The sequence below is a fragment of the Mustela erminea genome, chromosome 11, assembly GCF_009829155.1.
Source record: "Mustela erminea isolate mMusErm1 chromosome 11, mMusErm1.Pri, whole genome shotgun sequence".
NCBI lineage: Eukaryota > Metazoa > Chordata > Mammalia > Carnivora > Mustelidae > Mustela > Mustela erminea.
The window spans coordinates 11,426,211-11,444,002 of NC_045624.1; the positions used below are offsets into that span (position 1 = coordinate 11,426,211).

The 17,792-nt window shown below is 39.0% G+C and overlaps 1 protein-coding gene across 1 annotated transcript; it reads right to left on the reverse strand.

The window, feature by feature from the left end:
- Positions 1-1,095: 1,095 nt before the first annotated feature.
- On the reverse strand, positions 1,096-8,300 carry PIP (prolactin induced protein). Its single transcript, XM_032305515.1, has 4 exons — positions 8,149-8,300; positions 6,121-6,226; positions 1,640-1,754; positions 1,096-1,321 (listed from the first exon to the last, which is right to left on the reverse strand). Exons 1-4 carry the CDS (start codon positions 8,241-8,243, stop codon positions 1,200-1,202), a joined length of 438 nt encoding a protein of 145 aa, XP_032161406.1. The 5' UTR covers positions 8,244-8,300; the 3' UTR covers positions 1,096-1,199.
- Between the last annotated feature and the right edge of the window lie 9,492 nt (positions 8,301-17,792).

Here is a 17,792-nt window from a genome sequence, read left to right on the forward strand (position 1 = left end):
AACAATTAATTATTTGGGTAGGATTACTGGTTTAATGGTTATAAGGCAGCTTCTGTTCTTAGCTACTTCACTGCTTGTGTGATGGCCAGTGAGGCAATGATCATTGACATTGTGCATGTGCCTCTCACCATAAGTGATTTAGATGTTGTGGCTGCCAACTTTTCAGCCCAGAGACAAATGCTGAGACCTCAACAGTGGGAAGACCATTTGGAGAATACATTGGTTCATTGGACCCTTTGTCTCTTGAGGGGGCAATAGTTCATCTCTACTGAGGCTGATATATATTCTAGATATGGATGTATCCTTCTTGTCTGCAAGTGTTTTGGCCAGCACTGCCATCTGACGGCTTAAAGTGTATCTGATTTCTAGACATGGAATCTCATCTAATATCTCTTCAGATTACGGGAATCTTTTTTTTTTTTTTTAATGAAAGAGTTGCAATGGGCACATGATCAAAGAATCTACCAGCTTGCCATTAATGGCATCATCAGGAAACTACTGGTAACCTACAACATGTGGGGGAAAATCTCATAAATGAGCAGCTAAAGAGATAGCTCAGAGATCACACCATTTAGGGTTATGGTGATGTTGTTCAAGATGTGGCATATATTTTAGAACAATGGTTATTCAGTGGTGCTTTCTCTTTGATAGCTAGAATATTGGCCTAGGAACCCAGGGTCTCTTACCATCATTTCTAGTTGTAGAGGTGATGGATCATATGGTATCTGAAGAATCAGTATGATTATGTAATGTCAGATGGCTCTCCAAAAGAGGCCACCAGCAGTGCTTAATTGTTCCCATAGCCCTTCATTTTCCACTAACACCTGACATTATCTAGCTTTCTGAGTTTTTCCTTACAGTAAGGAAACACAGGGCATGGGTACAGGGAAGGGGCATAATATTTAGGAGTCCAGAGAATTTCAGATTCTGTGAGTCATCTCTATGTCTTCATCTCTCATTCTTCCTACCAATGGACAATGAGAACCCATAAACTCCTCAGTAACATTTTTTTGAGAGAACAAAGTTCTAGAAATTCTGGGTGCTCTGAGGCTCCTCTGGGATAGATTTGGAAGGGAAGACACAACAGAACACAGAGAAGTTTGTGAGAAGTTTATTTTATAGACCACAACAGATACTCCAGCCAATTTTTCTTAAAGGAATCACCCTGGGGGGCAGTTAGACAAGAGCTTCCAGCATGATCAGACTGTCTGTATTTTCCTAATGGTATAATAATAGTTACTTTCAGTGGGCACCACTGATATATTAGGGCAGATATCTTCTTTTTGAATAATGTGGACCACTGTTGCTATTGCCATAGTTCCTGAAAGAGAAAAGGACAAAGATCTTCTCTGATAACACTCTAACCCCATTTCCTGGGTTTTCTACTAGTTTTAGGCACCTCCCTACTAGGGCCCAGTTTCCCCAAATCATTTGCAAGTGTATCTCCCTTGGGCTTTTCTCATACAACCCCTGAACTTTCAGACATGGGCATAGTCCCCATCCACTGTCTCCTCTTCTTCCCTCCTTTCTCTCCACCCTTCTGTCCTGACATTCTGCCCCACATCCAAAGTCACCTTTCTCTTTACAGTTTCCCTTGCCCTAGTGGATAGTTCTTTCCTTGGATGGCCCCTATACTTACTATTGACCTTAAAGTCCCAGAAGAAAGTTCTTGAATAATCCTCACAGAGGCAGGCAGTGTAAATATAGTTAAAAGGACCATCCATTGGGCGGCTGCCTTGGAGGTAAGTTTTAATCTGTGGAGGAAGAGGTGGGCAGAGAGGACCCTGTGTTAGTCTGGGGAGCAGAAAAAAGGGAGAGAAAGGCAAGAGAGCACAAAGAAAGATGAGGACAACATCATTTGTGTGCAAATAGCAGGGATGGATGTAGATCAGAGGCACTGTGGAGTCCACTTTTATAGTATCATTTTGGGAACTAAAGTTTAAGTCAGAAGGTTTTCTGTCAACATATCTTCAAATTCCTGCTTTAGCACCACTGTGGGTCTGTGCTCTGAAAGGAAGAATTAGTGAGTTGACAGGGCAAGCAGAACTCATTCTGGGGCAGCCTTCATCTAAAGAGCAAGTTTGCTTTGGTTTCCCAACTAGGGCTTTCAGGAACTGGTTTGTGACCACAGCTTAGCTCTTGGGTGTGGAAGCCAAAACCAGGTCTTGTTGCCAGAACCATGTTCCTCTCAAACCGTGACTTTTGATGATTGCAGTGACATCTCTCTGTCTTTCTTTTCTTGGTTGTGAGAGGTAAACAGTTACTTACCAAACTTGGCTGTAAGATAAACAAATGAAATCTTGATGGTAAATTTCCTTTTTTAATTTGAGAGGGCTTTACAACTTGAGATACATAAGTTTCATCAGCATCAGGAAGCTTTTGTCTGGTTAGTGTTCAGCACGGGGTGTTATCCTAGAGTTCAGAGACCCAGCGGGTCCAGTGAACTCAGATGGAAAGAAATTTCATCAACATCTCACTGAAATTGAGTATTCCTTCTGTTATTTTATCAATGATCCTCAGTGGCATTAGCAGTGTGTATGATTTTATCATGAAGAGAAACATAGGTATGTTAGTATTAATTTACATGTTTATATATCTCAAAATATTGCCTGCAGTCATCACTACCTTGAACACAGGGTTGCATGGTCCTGGCTGGGGCCATCTGCCTGTCTCCTGAAGCTTGCCCAGGTAACTGGCAACCATGTACCGAATAGTCCGTCAGCTCCAAACAGCTAATTCAAGTGTTCTCACCATTGGAATTTTACTCAGAATACTTTGAAGATCCTGGTATTTCTTTCAAGAAACCTACTCTTGCCTGGCTTACCTTTTTATGGCATTTACAACAGTTTATCTTAATAAACAAGAGTTTTCAACACTCGAATATTCAAACAAAAATCCCAATCTATTGGAATCCACTTCTTGTCAAAAGCCAGTGCACAGCTGAAGCTACTTATTCAAGCTGAGCAACAAGAGCCTTCCCATATAGTTTTTACAAAATAAAATTTAATTTGTCTATATTTTAAATGTATTGACTTCTTGGCTAATATGTTGATAAAGAAATATAAGTAGTACTGTTTCAAAAGTTTTTTTTTTTTAAATTTTTAAGTAGGCTCTAAGCTGGGCATGATGATAATGCTATCACTATTTTTCCATATGGTAGTTTTTGTTGTAATCCAATGCATTTTAGGAACACTTTTAAAAGCAATTTTCTGATGAGAGTTCCCTAGACTTCATGAGACCAGCAAAATGGTCCATACCACAAATGTTTAAGCCTTGTGGTTTGTCACAAGTTCTCTTTCAATTACAAATACAAAAAAAAAATTTTTTTTTTAAAGATTTTATTTGACAGGCAGAGATCATAAGTAGGCAGAGAGGCAGGTGGAGAGAGAGGAGGAAGCAGGCTTCCTGCTGAACAGAGAGCCCAATGCAGGGCTCTATCCCAGGACCCTGGGATCATGACCTGAGCTGAAGGCAGAGTCCTTAACCACTGAGCCACCCAGGCACCCCACAAATACAAAATTTTTAAAAAAGATTTTATTTATTTATTTGAGAGAGAGAGAGAGAGAGAGAATGTGCAGGTGCAAGGGGAGGGGCAGAGGGAGAGAGAGAGGCAGACTTCCTGCTGAGCAGGGAGCCTGACCCAGGGCTTGATCCCAGGACCCCAAGATCATGGCCTGAGCCAAACGCAGATGCTTAACCAACTGAACCACCCAGGTATGCCTAATTGATTTTAATTTTAAATCTGTGATTTTTTTAAAAATTTATTTTTTATGTATTTTCAGCATAACAGTATTCATTATTTTTGCACCACACCCAGTGCAATCCGTGCCCTCTATAATACCCACCACCTGGTACCCCGACCTCCTACCCCCCGCCCCTTCAAAACCCTCAGATTGTTTTTCAGAGTCCATAGTCTCTCATGGTTCACCTCCCCTTCCAATTTACCCCAACTCCCTTCTCCTATCTCCCCATGTCCTCCATGCTATTTGTTTTGCTCCACAAATAAGTGAAACCATATGATAATTGACTCTCTCTGCTTGACTTATTTCACTCAGCATAATCTCTTCCTGTCTCATCCATGTTGCTACAAAAGTTGGGTATTCATCCTTTCTGATGAAGGCATAATACTTCTATGGACCCTCAACTCTATGGTCAAATAATCTTCGACAAAACAGGAAAAAATATACAGTGTAAAAAAGACCGTCTCTTCAATAAATGGTGCTGGGAAAACTGGACAGCTATATGTAGAAGAATGAAACTCGACCATTCTCTTACACTGTACACAAAGATAAACTCAAAATGGATAAAAGACCTCAATGTGAGATAAGAATCCATCAGAATCCTAGAGGAGAACATAGGCAGTAATCTCTTCGATATCAGCCACAGCAACTTCTTTCAAGATAGGTCTCCAAAGGCAAAGGAAACAAAAGTGAAAATGAACTTTTGGGACTTCATCTAAATCTGTGATTCTAATACTTCACTTGATCAAAAATAAATTTATTTGCAAAAGTATTATAATTGTTAGAAAATTGAGATTAGATACTAGGATCTTTACACATATAAAAATAATATATTCCTAAAAATTTAAAAATATGATGTTTTTGTAACCATACATATTTTTAATATTAGAAGCTACAAATAAAAATTGGTTGGTCAGAACTAAGAAAATTCCCCATAAATTCTTTCTAACTTGCAATATTGTTTATTTTATGAGATTCCTTGTACTTGGGTAGGTTTTAAAAAGATTGCCTTATTTTATTTTATTAGCATTGTCCTTAAAACATAGTCCTTAAAGTTACAGTAGCACAAAAGTATTTCACATGTGATTAAACACTTTCTCAGGGGTAGAAACAGACTTCATTATCTATCATCAACAGAAACTACCATTATCATAAGACTTTTATGCACACATTCTCATTCCTTTTATCATTTGTGGTTATGATAAAACAAAATTGAAAAATTATGATGTGGTTTCCCTCCCCGCTATTAACGTACAAGGTTCATATTCTTGAACTGTAAACAGACAAATTTGACAAAGCAGTTGTGTTGTTCTTTGCTCAGTGATCAGAAGTCTTTCTCTTACAGGTATGGGGCCATTTCTAGAATGTATTCTAATGAATAACAGTGTTCATGCTCCCAATTTTGTTTCTGATTTAATCATCATACATAAAAATAACTTGAGTTAGGAAACTTCTGTCATAGGAAAATGCTTGTGCTGCCTGAGAGAGTGCCCTTCTGGAAGGAGTCAGTGGGGCCTAGAACAGTGGTAGCTATCAAGGGGCAGATTGTGTGTGTGTGACAACATGTGAGAAGTCTGCCAGCAGGGAGGAGAAGACACACTCTCCTGGGGAAAAGCCTCTGTGGGTTAAAGCTGCACAGACCCCTTTTCCTGATGGCCCAGAGCAGCCAAACCGGAGCGATAATGCACAGGTGAGTCTTAACATGGCATTTCCTTTTGAGAACTCTGATCTAGTGAAGGGATTGGAACTCCCTCCCACAACTGGAGGAAATAGGGAGGAGAGTGTGGGTTCTTTGTTGGGGAGAGGAGGCTGGAACAAGAGTGAACTTCTGATGGTAGAGCAAAAGGGCAGAGGGAGGGGCAACGAACACAGCTTCTTCTTAGAGCTTACTGCAGAGGAGGGAAAAATACCCTGTGTGTTCTCTGCAACATAGCTCTTCTGTTCACCTGCCTCAATCCACTGGTTGAGATTGCAGTTTTTCTTGTAAGAACCCCCTATCCCACCCATCGTCTCAAATAATCATGTCTAGGACCTTAGAGGAGCTCTTATCTCTTCTCCCCCAGCCCTTACACTTTTCCTCTCTTCTTCCATTTAGCTGTGCTTTTCTCACTACTCATTCCTTCTTCGCTTCTCATTCTTCCTACACCTGTCTGCATCTGGTTCCTTCATCTGTAAAATGAGAATAGTAATCTGCCCCAAGGTCTGATGATTGTTCTGAGGCTCAAGTAGCATAACACATATGAGAATTGGGAGCATGAGGATTGCTATTCAGCATTTTATTAGGTATAATATGCAATGGTAAAGTGAGAGATTAATCTAATTTTACTCATACCTAAGGAGTCAGAGTTTTATGAGTCTACTTCCCCAGGTCTCTACTTACCACCATACATTCTCTTAATTCTGTTGCAACTTTAAGTTTCACAGTGACTTCTTCATTTTCTTTTGCATTTGAGGGCATCTCCAATTGCATTTTTATCACTTCTCGACTAGTTTTGGGAAGAGAGAAGCAGGGCAGAAATCAGAGATCTGTCCACGAGAGAGGGGCACAATGAGCAGAACAGAGGGAACAGGGAAGGTGCAAGGGAAGGGGATGATGGCATATGAATCATTTGCTGAGCATCACAACCCTTGGGAATCTTTGATCCTTGTTTGGTTTGGTTGTTTTCTACAGACTCCGTTTTGTTTAATAAAGCAACTTTAATGCTTTATTTAAAACTGAGCATCGTTGTTCTTTCTACTGACAAAAAATAAGTTAAAAGAGAATAAAAGTACAATATTACATGTCATTTCTTAGTAAAATCCTCCAGGTTCTGTTGATTGTCCACTATGTGGGAGGGCTCGAGCTATGGTTAGTAGAATATTCCATATCAACGGAATCATACTAAACCATAAACATCTTAATGCACTGGAAGAATTTTTAGAGTCATCCTTGAGATCCTCCTTCTTTAGTTCCTGGGCCTAGGAATTTGTTTTTCTTTAGCTCTGCAGTGAATTTGGACACATGGCCATATTTGGGAACTTTAGATGATACCCTACTTTCAAGCCACATACCACAATCTGATGGGAAAAGGAAATGGAGGCAGAAGGAAGTCAAGGATTTTTCCATCGGGGAGGTCTGGGTTCTGGACTAGGAGACTTACCTTCTCTCTCCCAGAAACTCTTGGTTGAGCTCTTTAGGTTTGGGGTGGGACAGGAGGAAATTCAGGTTTTTTGCTACAATGCTTCAGGGTCCCCTTTTCCTAGAGTAAAGCATCTCAGATTTTGGAGATATTCTATTTCTTGTACCAGTTGCTCTAGTGCTAAGTGCACAGAAAAGGGTGTGAAGAATTAAGTGTCTCCAAAATTCCTCTCATCTGTAAATGAATTTGGGATTGATAAAATGACCATCTTAGCCAGAGTGAGTGATCAGATCAGCTTGCCTGGTAGTGAGGAACTTCCTGGGATGAGGGTCTTTCAGTGCTAACACCGAGAAATTCCTGGACAAATGGGGATGGCTGATCACTCTAATTAGTATAGCTTATTTCAGTGTTTTGCTGTCCCATCTCAGGGCTACATGGGGTGACATCTGTATCTGAACCTGCCCCTACTCAGTGTTTCTTAGGACAATGGCCTCCACTATAGCAAGTTGTCAAAACTCTGAATGGTTTACTCCAGGACAGTATATCTGGTCATGCCACAGAATGTATCATCAGAATCACAATTCAAAAACCCAGCACTCAAAACCATATTCCTGTGAAGAAAACCCTCTAGATTTGCCGAGTGGCCCTGCTTCTCCTAGACCCTGGCTGCATTTCCTACTTCATTTGCCTGATTTTCCTGCTTCCTTCAAAAATGTACCCTCAGTGATTTGGCTGCTGAATCTGTGCTCCTAGGGCCTACTGTGGGTGGTGGGTGGGTGTGTCCTTGCTTTTGTCTTTGGGCTTCAGAATAGGAAGAATGTCTAAGCTTCTGGGCTAGCTCAACTTCAGACTCTGGGGTCAAGGATCAATGATCAAGGCTTCTGATCCTTTCACCATTCCTGCCAAAATTGTGTATCACAGACCTGCTAAACCTACTGTTCTAGGAGACAAGTTGTGAGAACATAAAGTTTACTGAGCAGAAATCTAACAAAGGTGTAGACTATAGATAGGATGTAGATCAGAGCCACAGAGGAAGACTGACTGTTAATAAAAGCCTTTATGCACACTGAGTGCCGTATTTCCATGGACAACCAGAAGCATCCAGTGGAAATAGAGGGGAGCTGATAAGACTTCCTAAGAGGAGAGAAGTGGGACTTGACCTGGGGTTTATAAGCATCCCTGGGACTAGAGATCTGGGAAGTTGAAAAGTTTTCAGGGATAGATTTCCAGGCTAGGATAGAAGCCCTCCCTGAAGGAATTTTTGTGAGGAAGAAAAAGACTTGGCTCACGTGTCTTCCTGAGCTTTGTTGGTCCCCAGCTGTAGACAGAGAACAAGGACCAAGACGCCAGGGCCGGCTCTCAACAGGAGCTGGAGAAGGTGCATGGTGGAGGAGACAGGATATGATGTCCTAGAGAAGTACTGTCCCAGGTGGCCGGCATACTCCTTATATGCAGATCAAGGAAGCGGGAGAGTTGCCAAGCGGATGTATGTGGTCAATTACCCAATTATCCTTCCCGCTCATGCTCTTTCCTTGTTGAGCTAGTTTGTTTTTCCATTGAAAAAGTCAACATTCAGCTATAGTGTTCAAGTCTAGGTGAGGAGGTAGATTATCCCTCCTCATTTACTTAATATACCAGAGTTTCTCAGAATAGCCAGGACCTCAAAAGACATAGCAGTTCTTTCCTAGCTTATAGAAATGTTTTCTTTTCCCTCACAATCATATGCCTGCTGTACGTAGCCTTAAAAACAGTCTGCTTCTCTAGTCTCTAGAGGTAGAGAACCCAGCTGTGGTAGATTTCAGTTCACAACTGTAGGACACATTTGCTTGATCCCCTGATAGTAAGTTTAAGAGGAGATGTTCTTCAGAAAATTTCACAGGGCTGCTAGTGTGATTAGGATTCTCCTAGGGGCCACCACCAGTCATGACAGAAGATGGGCTGCTCTGAATGCTGGGAAATTAAGACCATAAAACTGGGTGGCACAAATATGTGTGTGATTGCTGAGTCCTTAACTTCAGGGGCTATAACATGAACACACACACACACACACACACAGAGTTTTTGGTTCTATTTGATAATCCTAATTTAGCTGGTGTTTGAGAAGGGACCATAAATGTTGAAAAGGTTGGAACCCATATTGGCTATAAGTGTATTTGAAACTTGGGGGTGAAATCATGTCCTAAACCCATGATATAGCAAACAGTTTAGATGGAAAGGGCAGATGGGGAGTAGAGAAGTTAAGGCAGCTGGGCATGTTGTACTAAATTCTTGACATAATTTTTGCTGAGCTTCAAGATGCCTCAGTGTTGCTTCAGTAGGCAATAGATTCCTGACATACAAGATGGATTATTGCCTATGGAACATAATTTTGAGAGGCATTGCATGGTGATATTTACATATATATTAGTTTAAAAATAATTGTTTTTTAAGTGATGGTCACATATTGGTCAGGGATATCATGGAAAGTGATATCCATAGAATAATGGAACACGGTGAGGATGCTTTACAGGCTAGTAGGAATAACCATATTTTGAAGATCTGGATGGAGGTGAACAGTATCAAGCAAACCTTGGTTTTAGCTTGGTTTTAGGAACTAGGCAAGTCCACCTGCAAAAATCCATGTGTCCTAAGTCTGTTCAACAGTTGACTCATAGATGTCAGTATTCATGGAGTTGAATATATCTGAAAAGATCAAAATTTCAGAGAGAAGATAGGATCTAAGTAACTGCTGCAGCTCTATAGATGGTATGTTGGAAAGTTTTCAGAATGTTATTTATGACAAAATTTGAGGACAATATTTTCTTCTCCATGCTGTTGTTTGGAAAACTAATCTAGCAGATGGCTTCCAGGGGGAGAAAATGAAACCGAAATTGCTATGTCCTTTAAGTAATGAACAGGTTTAGTAGGTTTCCAAAAACAAAAAGATAAAATCAGATTATAAACAATGGAAGAGGCTCACAGAAGGGAATGTACAGGTACAAAGGGAAGGGATTAATGATTAAAGAGAAGCCTGCCGCAGGCTATATTTGCAAAGAAGAAGGTGACCCTAGACCTGACAGAGCTCACCAAAGAGGAAGGTAAGGAATGACCAAAAAGGGAGTTAAAGAAGCCGAAGCACAGTGAATACATACTATGTGCATGACACTGTATCGAACATTTTACACACACTTACTCGATTTTTAAAACAATGCTGTGGTGTAGATTGCCAGCTTTATTTCATCTTACAAATGGAGAAATGGAGGCACACTGCAGATAAATATGCTAAGCCCAAGTCCCACAGCCAGTAAGTGGTAGAGCCAAGTTTGGATCCATGTTTTGTGGAGTCCCAGAGTTTTGTTTTACAGTAGTGGTAACCTCTTTCAGAAGTGAAATGCAAATTTTCAAACAATATTGGTTATTGTTAATCATTTTAATCTCTCTAGCTATTCTAATGGATGTGCAGTGGAACTTACTGTGATTTTACTTTGATTTTTTTTGTGATTACCATATGTTTTCTGGATATTGTATATTCCTTTTTGTAAAGTACCTATACAAGGGTCTTGCCCATTTTTCAACTGGATTGTTTGTATTTTCTTATTGATTGTATATATTGCCTTTATTCTTTTAATGATGTCTTTTGATGAACAGAAGTTCATAATTTTAATGTTTACATGTACCCATATTTTCCTTTATGGTTAATGTTTTCTTTACTCCAAGTTCATGAAAATACTCATTTTATCTTCTAGAAGGTTTTTTGTTGTTGTTGTTTGTCATTAGATATTTAGATCTACTATCTACCTATGGATGGCTTTTTGTGTTCAATATGAGAAGGGAATAAAAATTAAATTTTATCCATGTGGATATTCAATTATCTCTATACTGTTGTTGAAAAAACATATTTTTCCCATAGTTTTGTGACTTCATTGCAAATTAATATTTTTATTTTAGAGAGGGAGAAGTGGCAGAGGAAGTGGGAGAGAGAGAATCTTAAGCAGGCTAAATACCTAGTTCAGAGCCCAAAGTGGGGCTTGATCTCACAATGCTGAGATCATGATCTAAGTAAAAATTTAAGAATCAGTTACTTAACTGACTAAGCCACCCATGCATCCAGGTATACATATTTTATCATTGTTCTATTTGTTTTCATAATGTCAATTTCACACTTTTTAAATGACTACAGTTTTAGAAAAATTACTCATGAGTCATCTGACTGGTTCAGTTGGTATAGTGTGTGACTCTTGATTGCTGGGTTGTGAGTTTGAGTCCCATGTTGAAACCTACTTAAAAAGTGTTAAAAACCACACTGAAAAGAATTTAAAAAGAATCGAACATTTACTTAAAATAAATAAATAACCGAATATACTCAAGAAAAAAAAACCAAACATCTCAACACAAACAAACAAAAAAGTGTCACTCACGACATCCACCCGAGTAATTCTTTCCAATTGATTTGTCCTCAGATTTTCTTATCTTGCCTTATTCTTGGCACTTGCAGTTCATGTTTATTCAAAAACCAGCTTGTGTATTTCGTGAGTATTTTAAAAGTCTAAAAAGTCTTGGTTTTGGCTCAGTTTGTGATCTCAGGGTTGTGGGATCGAGTCTCTTATTAGGCTCTGTGCTCACTGTGAAGTCTGCTTAAATTTCTCTCTCCCTCTGCCCCTCCTCCCTGTGCTTGCACTCTCTCTCTCGAATAAAATAAATAAATATTTTAAAAAATTAGTCTTGCCAGGTATTTACCAACTTTATTAGTCTTAAAAAAACTCAACACTACAGATTAATTTTAGTTTATGTTTTTATCTTTTTCATCTATTTCTTACTACTTTATGTTTGCTATTTTTTTCTAATTTCTTGGGATGTATGCTTGATTGATTTTCATTTTCTTCTTTTGTAATATACATATTTAAGCTATAAATTTGTTTCAAAGCAAAGCTTTAACTGCATCCTGTAAGTTGATATGTTGAATTTTGATCTTCCAATATTCATCTCACCAGCAATGTGTATAAGGTCCAGTTGCTCCACATCCTCACCAACACTCTATTTTGTCTCTTTTGTTGTTAGTTTTTCTGGAATGTATGCAATTGAATCTTACTGTAGTATACATTTGTATTTACCTAAGGACTAATGATAATGAGGCCATTATCATAAACTTATTTCACATTTACATGTACCCAATATGAAAAAATACCTAAATAAGTCTTTTCCATGTTATTATAAGTTCTTACTCATTTGGAAGTAGGCAAATTTGCAGAGTAGTCAAGAACACAGATAGACTTGAATATAAAATCAGATAGACTTGAATTTAAAGCCTAGTTCTGCCTCTAACTAGCAGTGTGATTCTGTGCTAATTTCTTTTCAAAAATGACAATACTATTTTTGTATGTAGTATGTATGTAGTTTCATTACATGGATGTATATGCGGTAATTTATCTGAAGTTGGAACCAGAATAGCTACTATGGCAAAAGGCTTTTTGGAGCCTTTCTCAAATTTGGGTGTTTGGTCAAATATTTAATAGGAACTGGTGTTATAGAATCCCAGCTGGGAAGGAGTTTCTAGGCCTGAATAATGTAGCAATGTCCCTTGATAATGAAATTGAGACTATTTGCTTATTTGTCAGCAAAATCTGTGCTTTTATGAACAACTTACAAGAATCTGGAAGATTTTTGTTGCAGATTTCTTAGAAGAGAATAAACTGTCATTCTCAATGCACCTGACCCTCACAGACTAATACATTCCGCCTGGTTATTTTATTAATTTTAAATTAATTTATTTATTGTCGGGGACCGCCTCTGGCCGCCAGGAAAGTCCCCACCATTACAAGAAGGCACTTGGCTCACTGCCAGCAAAATACGCTGCAAGTAAACAACGAACTTTCTGGTGAAGCCTGCCTAAAGGAGGACATAGTCATTGGCTGTTTCAAATTTAATCAGTATAGTAACAGGACTCTCATTGGCTCTCCCCATTGCTTGGCCCCTTATTGGTCACCCTGTTGCATATAAGCTAAGGAAGTTGACGAAATAAACGGAGGAATGGGATGAAGCATTAAATAAAGAGAAATGAAGCATTAACACCGAACCAGGCTTCTTGTCATCCTTGCGGGTCGAGGGCGACAATTTATTTTCAGAAAAACAGTATTCATTATTTTTTCACCACACCCAGTGCTCCATGCAATCCTTGCCCTCTATAATACCCACCACCTGGTACCCCAACCTCCTACCCCCCCACCACTTCAAACCCCTCAGATTGTTTTTCAGAGTCCATAGTTATTGACTAAGTCCAGGCACTGTTTTGCTTCAAGGATTTCCATCTTCCCGAGCATGACATTGACTTTCAGGTCTCCATGTCTGATACTGTGTGAGAATAGGGTACTGTCTCACTCCATGGATTGAGTATGTTACCTGTTCCCTCTTGAGTTATTAAGAAGGAATTTAAACTGCCACATGTTGCATTTCAGTTCAGGATGATTTAAAATTTTGACCTGCCCTTGGGGTAATGATATCTCCCATTCATGTGCTGTTGCTGTTGGATTAGTGATGCAGAAGTCAGAAGAATTAACACAAGCCCTGTGCTGCTCCTTGCCAGAGATGCTATGTTTTTGTGACTCACTAACATTTCCCACTCTGTGGGCCATTATACTTAAATGTATCCTTTGTCAGTGTCCACTTTCCTCTCAAATTTTTGTTTTTTCATCATCTCCAAGGCATAAAGTACTTCAAAGTTGATGTTACTAAAGATGTTCTTCTATAGGAACATCTTCAATCAACCAGTTAGCAGAGGTTTTAGTGCCCAAGGTTGAAAAAACTATATCCTTCACTTTAAGTTACACAGAGGTATCTTTTCATTCCTTCATGAATGAACTTCAGAGCTACATTATCCATGGGGATGGGAACCTGGAGATTACCTAAGTGAGAGAGACTAGAACACAAGGTTGAGGTATAAATAGGTCAGAGCAAGAAGGAAGAAGTCTGAATGGCTAGGGCCAGGAAGAACCTAAGTCTGGCAGACTTGTGGTAGACCAAAGGAGAAGCTGGTGAACTCTATGGCTAGAAGGGAAGTGTTGGGCTGGCTGCATCCAAATCTCTCGTATAGCTATAAAAATAAAACAGATTGCTGGGCTCCATACCCAAAGATTTTGATTCAGGAATTTGATAAAATGACACAGGAATTTGGTATTTTTATAAAGCCCTGTAGGAGATTCTGAGATACCATCAGTGATATAGAGATCCTAAAATATATAGATTAGGATTGAAAGCCACGTTCTTGGGAAGCAATGGTTTAAGTGAAACCTGAAGACTAAAAAGATAGCCAGGAAGATGAACATTTTACAACATGCTCTAAAACAAGCCTAAAGATATTGTAATACTGCACTGAAGTGGATTTTAAAGAGTTTTTAGTTATGAATTCAGACTGAAGCTCTAATGAGGAGTAGAGCATGGGTTCTCAAATCCCTCTGTAAAGAAGAACTGCTTGAGCAGACAAAAAGCAAAAAGAAAAATAATAACCCCATCTTAGAAATACCAAATCAAAATCTCTGGGTATGCAGGGCTTTGGCATTTTAAAATTTAAATGATTTTACTTATATTTTAAATAAGTATATTGTTTGTTAAGGAAATAGTTGAACCTTATTATTGCATGATTTTGAAGGAATGAAACCATATAGAAACAAGACGGAGAAATGTAGGGAGGGTAATAAGGGAAGCATTTTTTTTAAAAAAGATTTTATTTATTTATTTATTTGACAGAGAGATCACAAGTAGGCAGAGAAGCAGGCAGAGAGAGAGAGGAGGAAGCAGGCTTCCCACTAAGCAGAGAGCCCGATGTGGGGCTTGATCCCAGGACTCTGGGATCATGACCTGAGCTGAAGGCAGAGGCTTTAACCCACTGAGCCACCCAGGCGCCCCAAGGGAAGCATTTTTATATGCCTTCCCCCACTATCTTGCACATAGACCCCACCCTCAGGCAACAACCTTGGATGTTAGAAACAGGCTGTGCATATGGCATATACAGAATGTGTGTTACAAACAAGCAAAACTTCTATAATGTCCTGAACATATCCCTTGTGACCTACTGCATCTGTGAATGTGTTGCCTGCCCCTGGAGTATTCACTCATCCCTATTTCTTTCCATAGGACTCTGATGCTCAAGTCCCATTTTCTCCAAAGAGGTTTCCCTCATGGACTTAAGCAAGGTGACACCTCTTTCTTCTGTGGTCTCACTGTACTTGAAATACAAAATTATAAATGCTCACTGTAGAAAAAAATGTAATGGAAGAAAATAAAAATCAATCATAATTTTACCACTGTTATCACTGTAGTACAGCTTTCAAATATTTCTTTCTTATTTTTATTGACCAAAATGTACATTGATAAGGTTTATAAAATTATAAATTTATAATTTTCATAAAAACACGAGAGAATATTTTTATTTGTCAAAACCAAATACATCTGGAACAGCCCTATCTTCTAGAGTTGGAAAACTTCCATTTTGATCACGAACTTAGATTCCTATTATGTTGCTCCCATCCTTTGGGCCTATACACTCGCTGTTATGCCCTGATCTGTCAGATCCCTAAGAAATAATGTAAACTGTGGAGCTTAGGCTCTGCGCACCAAAATATATTAGGATGGGGAGGGAAAAATATCTCCCACTCATTCCTATAGCACCAATAGCAATAACAAAAACTCTCAAGCCAGTATTTCAGTGAATGGTCCTGGCACTTGTATGCTCCTGAATATGTGTGTACACACATGGGACATATGACTTATAAATGAATCCATAGTGTATATCTTGTTCACAATATCATCATTTACTACATAGTAGCCTATAAATATTTTCCACTATAATTAGATTTCTTCTGCATGTTTTATTTATTTATTTATTTATTTATTTATTTATTAAAAGATTTTATTTATTTATTTGACAGAGAGAGATCACAAGTAGGCAGAGAGGCAGGCAGAGAGAGAGAGAGGAGAGAAGCCGGCCCCCTGCTGAGCAGAGAGCCCGATTCGGGACTCGATCCCAGGACCCTGAGATCATGACCTGAGCCGAAGGCAGCGGCTTAACCCACTGAGCCACCCAGGCGCCTCATCTTCTGCATGTTTTAAAGGCTACCTAACATATATTGTATGAATAGAAATTATTTACTTAACCAATCCCTTATTTAAACATTTTGTTATCTTCAATTAGAACTTTTTCAAAGAATACTGTAATGAAATCCTCACTTGAATATAAGCCCTGTGAGGGTGGATGTGTGTGTGTGTGTGTGTGTGTGTGTGTGTGTGTGTGTGTGTGTGTATTTATTTATTTCATTACTGTTCTCAGTGTCTAGAACGCAGCCTGGAGAGAAAGAGTTTCAATAAATAGTAAGTGAATAAAAGAATAAGTAAATCATTAATCCTGGAAGTGGAATTACTAGGTTAAAAAATTCTTGTTTCAAACAGCTTTTTCCAAAATGGCACTTTCTCGAGCAGTGTGTGACATTGCCAATTACCCCACATTTGTACCAACACTAAGAGTGATTAACTCAAACTAGAAATAGCATCTTTTTTCCTGTTACATTATATTGTGTCATGGATTGTGTTCTGACTTTTATTCTTTGTTTGAATATAATAATTGTGTCTCCTTTTAAAGCTCCTCCTGGTCCTCAGTCTCTAACTGTTGGATGACCCTCACTCGCTAGGATCATCTATCATAATGGCTTTTCTCTGGTAATGACTCCCAAATTGTATCTCCACCCTGACATTTCCCCTGAATTCCCCTGAATGTTCACTTAACAGCCTGCATAAAAGCTTCATGGGATTTCATAAAGCATCACAGATTTAACACATCCAGGTCAAAATTGTTGATTATCCACATTCGCAAACTTCTCCCACAACATTGCACACATTTTAGTAAATGGCATCCCCAAGTACCCAGATGCTAAATCAAAACTATGGAGTCTGTCTTGCAACCCACACCTAATCTCCCAAGCAAATCCTATAGTCTTACCATAAAAGTATCTATAATGCCATCTCATTTCCCATCCCCAGTTCCACCCCCTTAGTCAGGCCCCATACACCTGTCACCAGGAGTACTGCAACATTTCCTAACTGCTCTTGCTTCGGCTTATGCCCTTACATAATCTATTCTACAGATAGCAGTGAGAGTGTGATCTTTAAAAAAAAATAAAACAGCTTTTGTACTCCGCCTCCAAAACAAAACAAAGCCCTTTCTAGTAGCTTTCCGTTATATGTAGATTAAATTCATTGCCCCTCCCCAGTCATGGTCTAGGAAACCCTATAAAATTTTCTGATTTCAGTTTCTATTATTGCTTTTCTCCCTATTCTGCTCTACTTGCCTTGGTCATCTTGCTCTTGTTTACACACACCAAAGCAAACTTCTGCCTCAGGAGTTGTACTTGCAGTTCCCTCTGCTTGGCAACCTCTTCTGTACACACATGAATGTCAGGTTCACTCTGCACAAATGCTTCCTTTTCAAGGAGCTCTTCCTTTTTAAGTGATCACCCTCAAACTCTTTTCATCCTTTTGCCTTGTTTCATTTTTCTCCATAGCACTTATAACCCAGTTATAAGTTATATTTTACTATATATTTCTTTATGATTTGTCTGTCCCTCCAATAGGATGTACATCTCAAGGGCCAAAGAATTCCTATCACCCATTTCCTGCTTTATCCAGAAGGCATAGAGCAGTAGCTCTCAAACAGTAGATGATCAATAAACATTTGTCAAAAGAATAAATGAGTGAAGAAACTCTTTTCAAAATTTAAATTTCTTGGAAACTTGGAAAAAATTTTTCTCAGTTGAGGAGAAAGAATAGGCAAGTCTTTACATTTCAGTGTAACCTGGCAGCTTTTTAACATCTCCTGGTGGTGGTTGCTGAAAGCAGCTCAGATCCACCTTGGCTGGGAAGCAGTCTTCCCACATTTATTCACACTAAAGAAGGACAGCAGGCATTGAGG

Bases quoted from the DNA above. Each gene is read 5' to 3' on its own strand.
- PIP (XM_032305515.1), bottom strand. From the start codon at position 8,243: ATGCACCTTCTCCAGCTCCTGTTGAGAGCCGGCCCTGGCGTCTTGGTC. The intron at 6,227-8,148 runs GTGAGCCAAGTC...TCCCAAAACTAG, and splicing joins AACAAAGCTCAGGAAGACAC to TCGAGAAGTGATAAAAATGC. The intron at 1,755-6,120 runs GTAAGTAGAGAC...CTTCCTCCACAG, and splicing joins AATTAAGAGAATGTATGGTG to ATTAAAACTTACCTCCAAGG.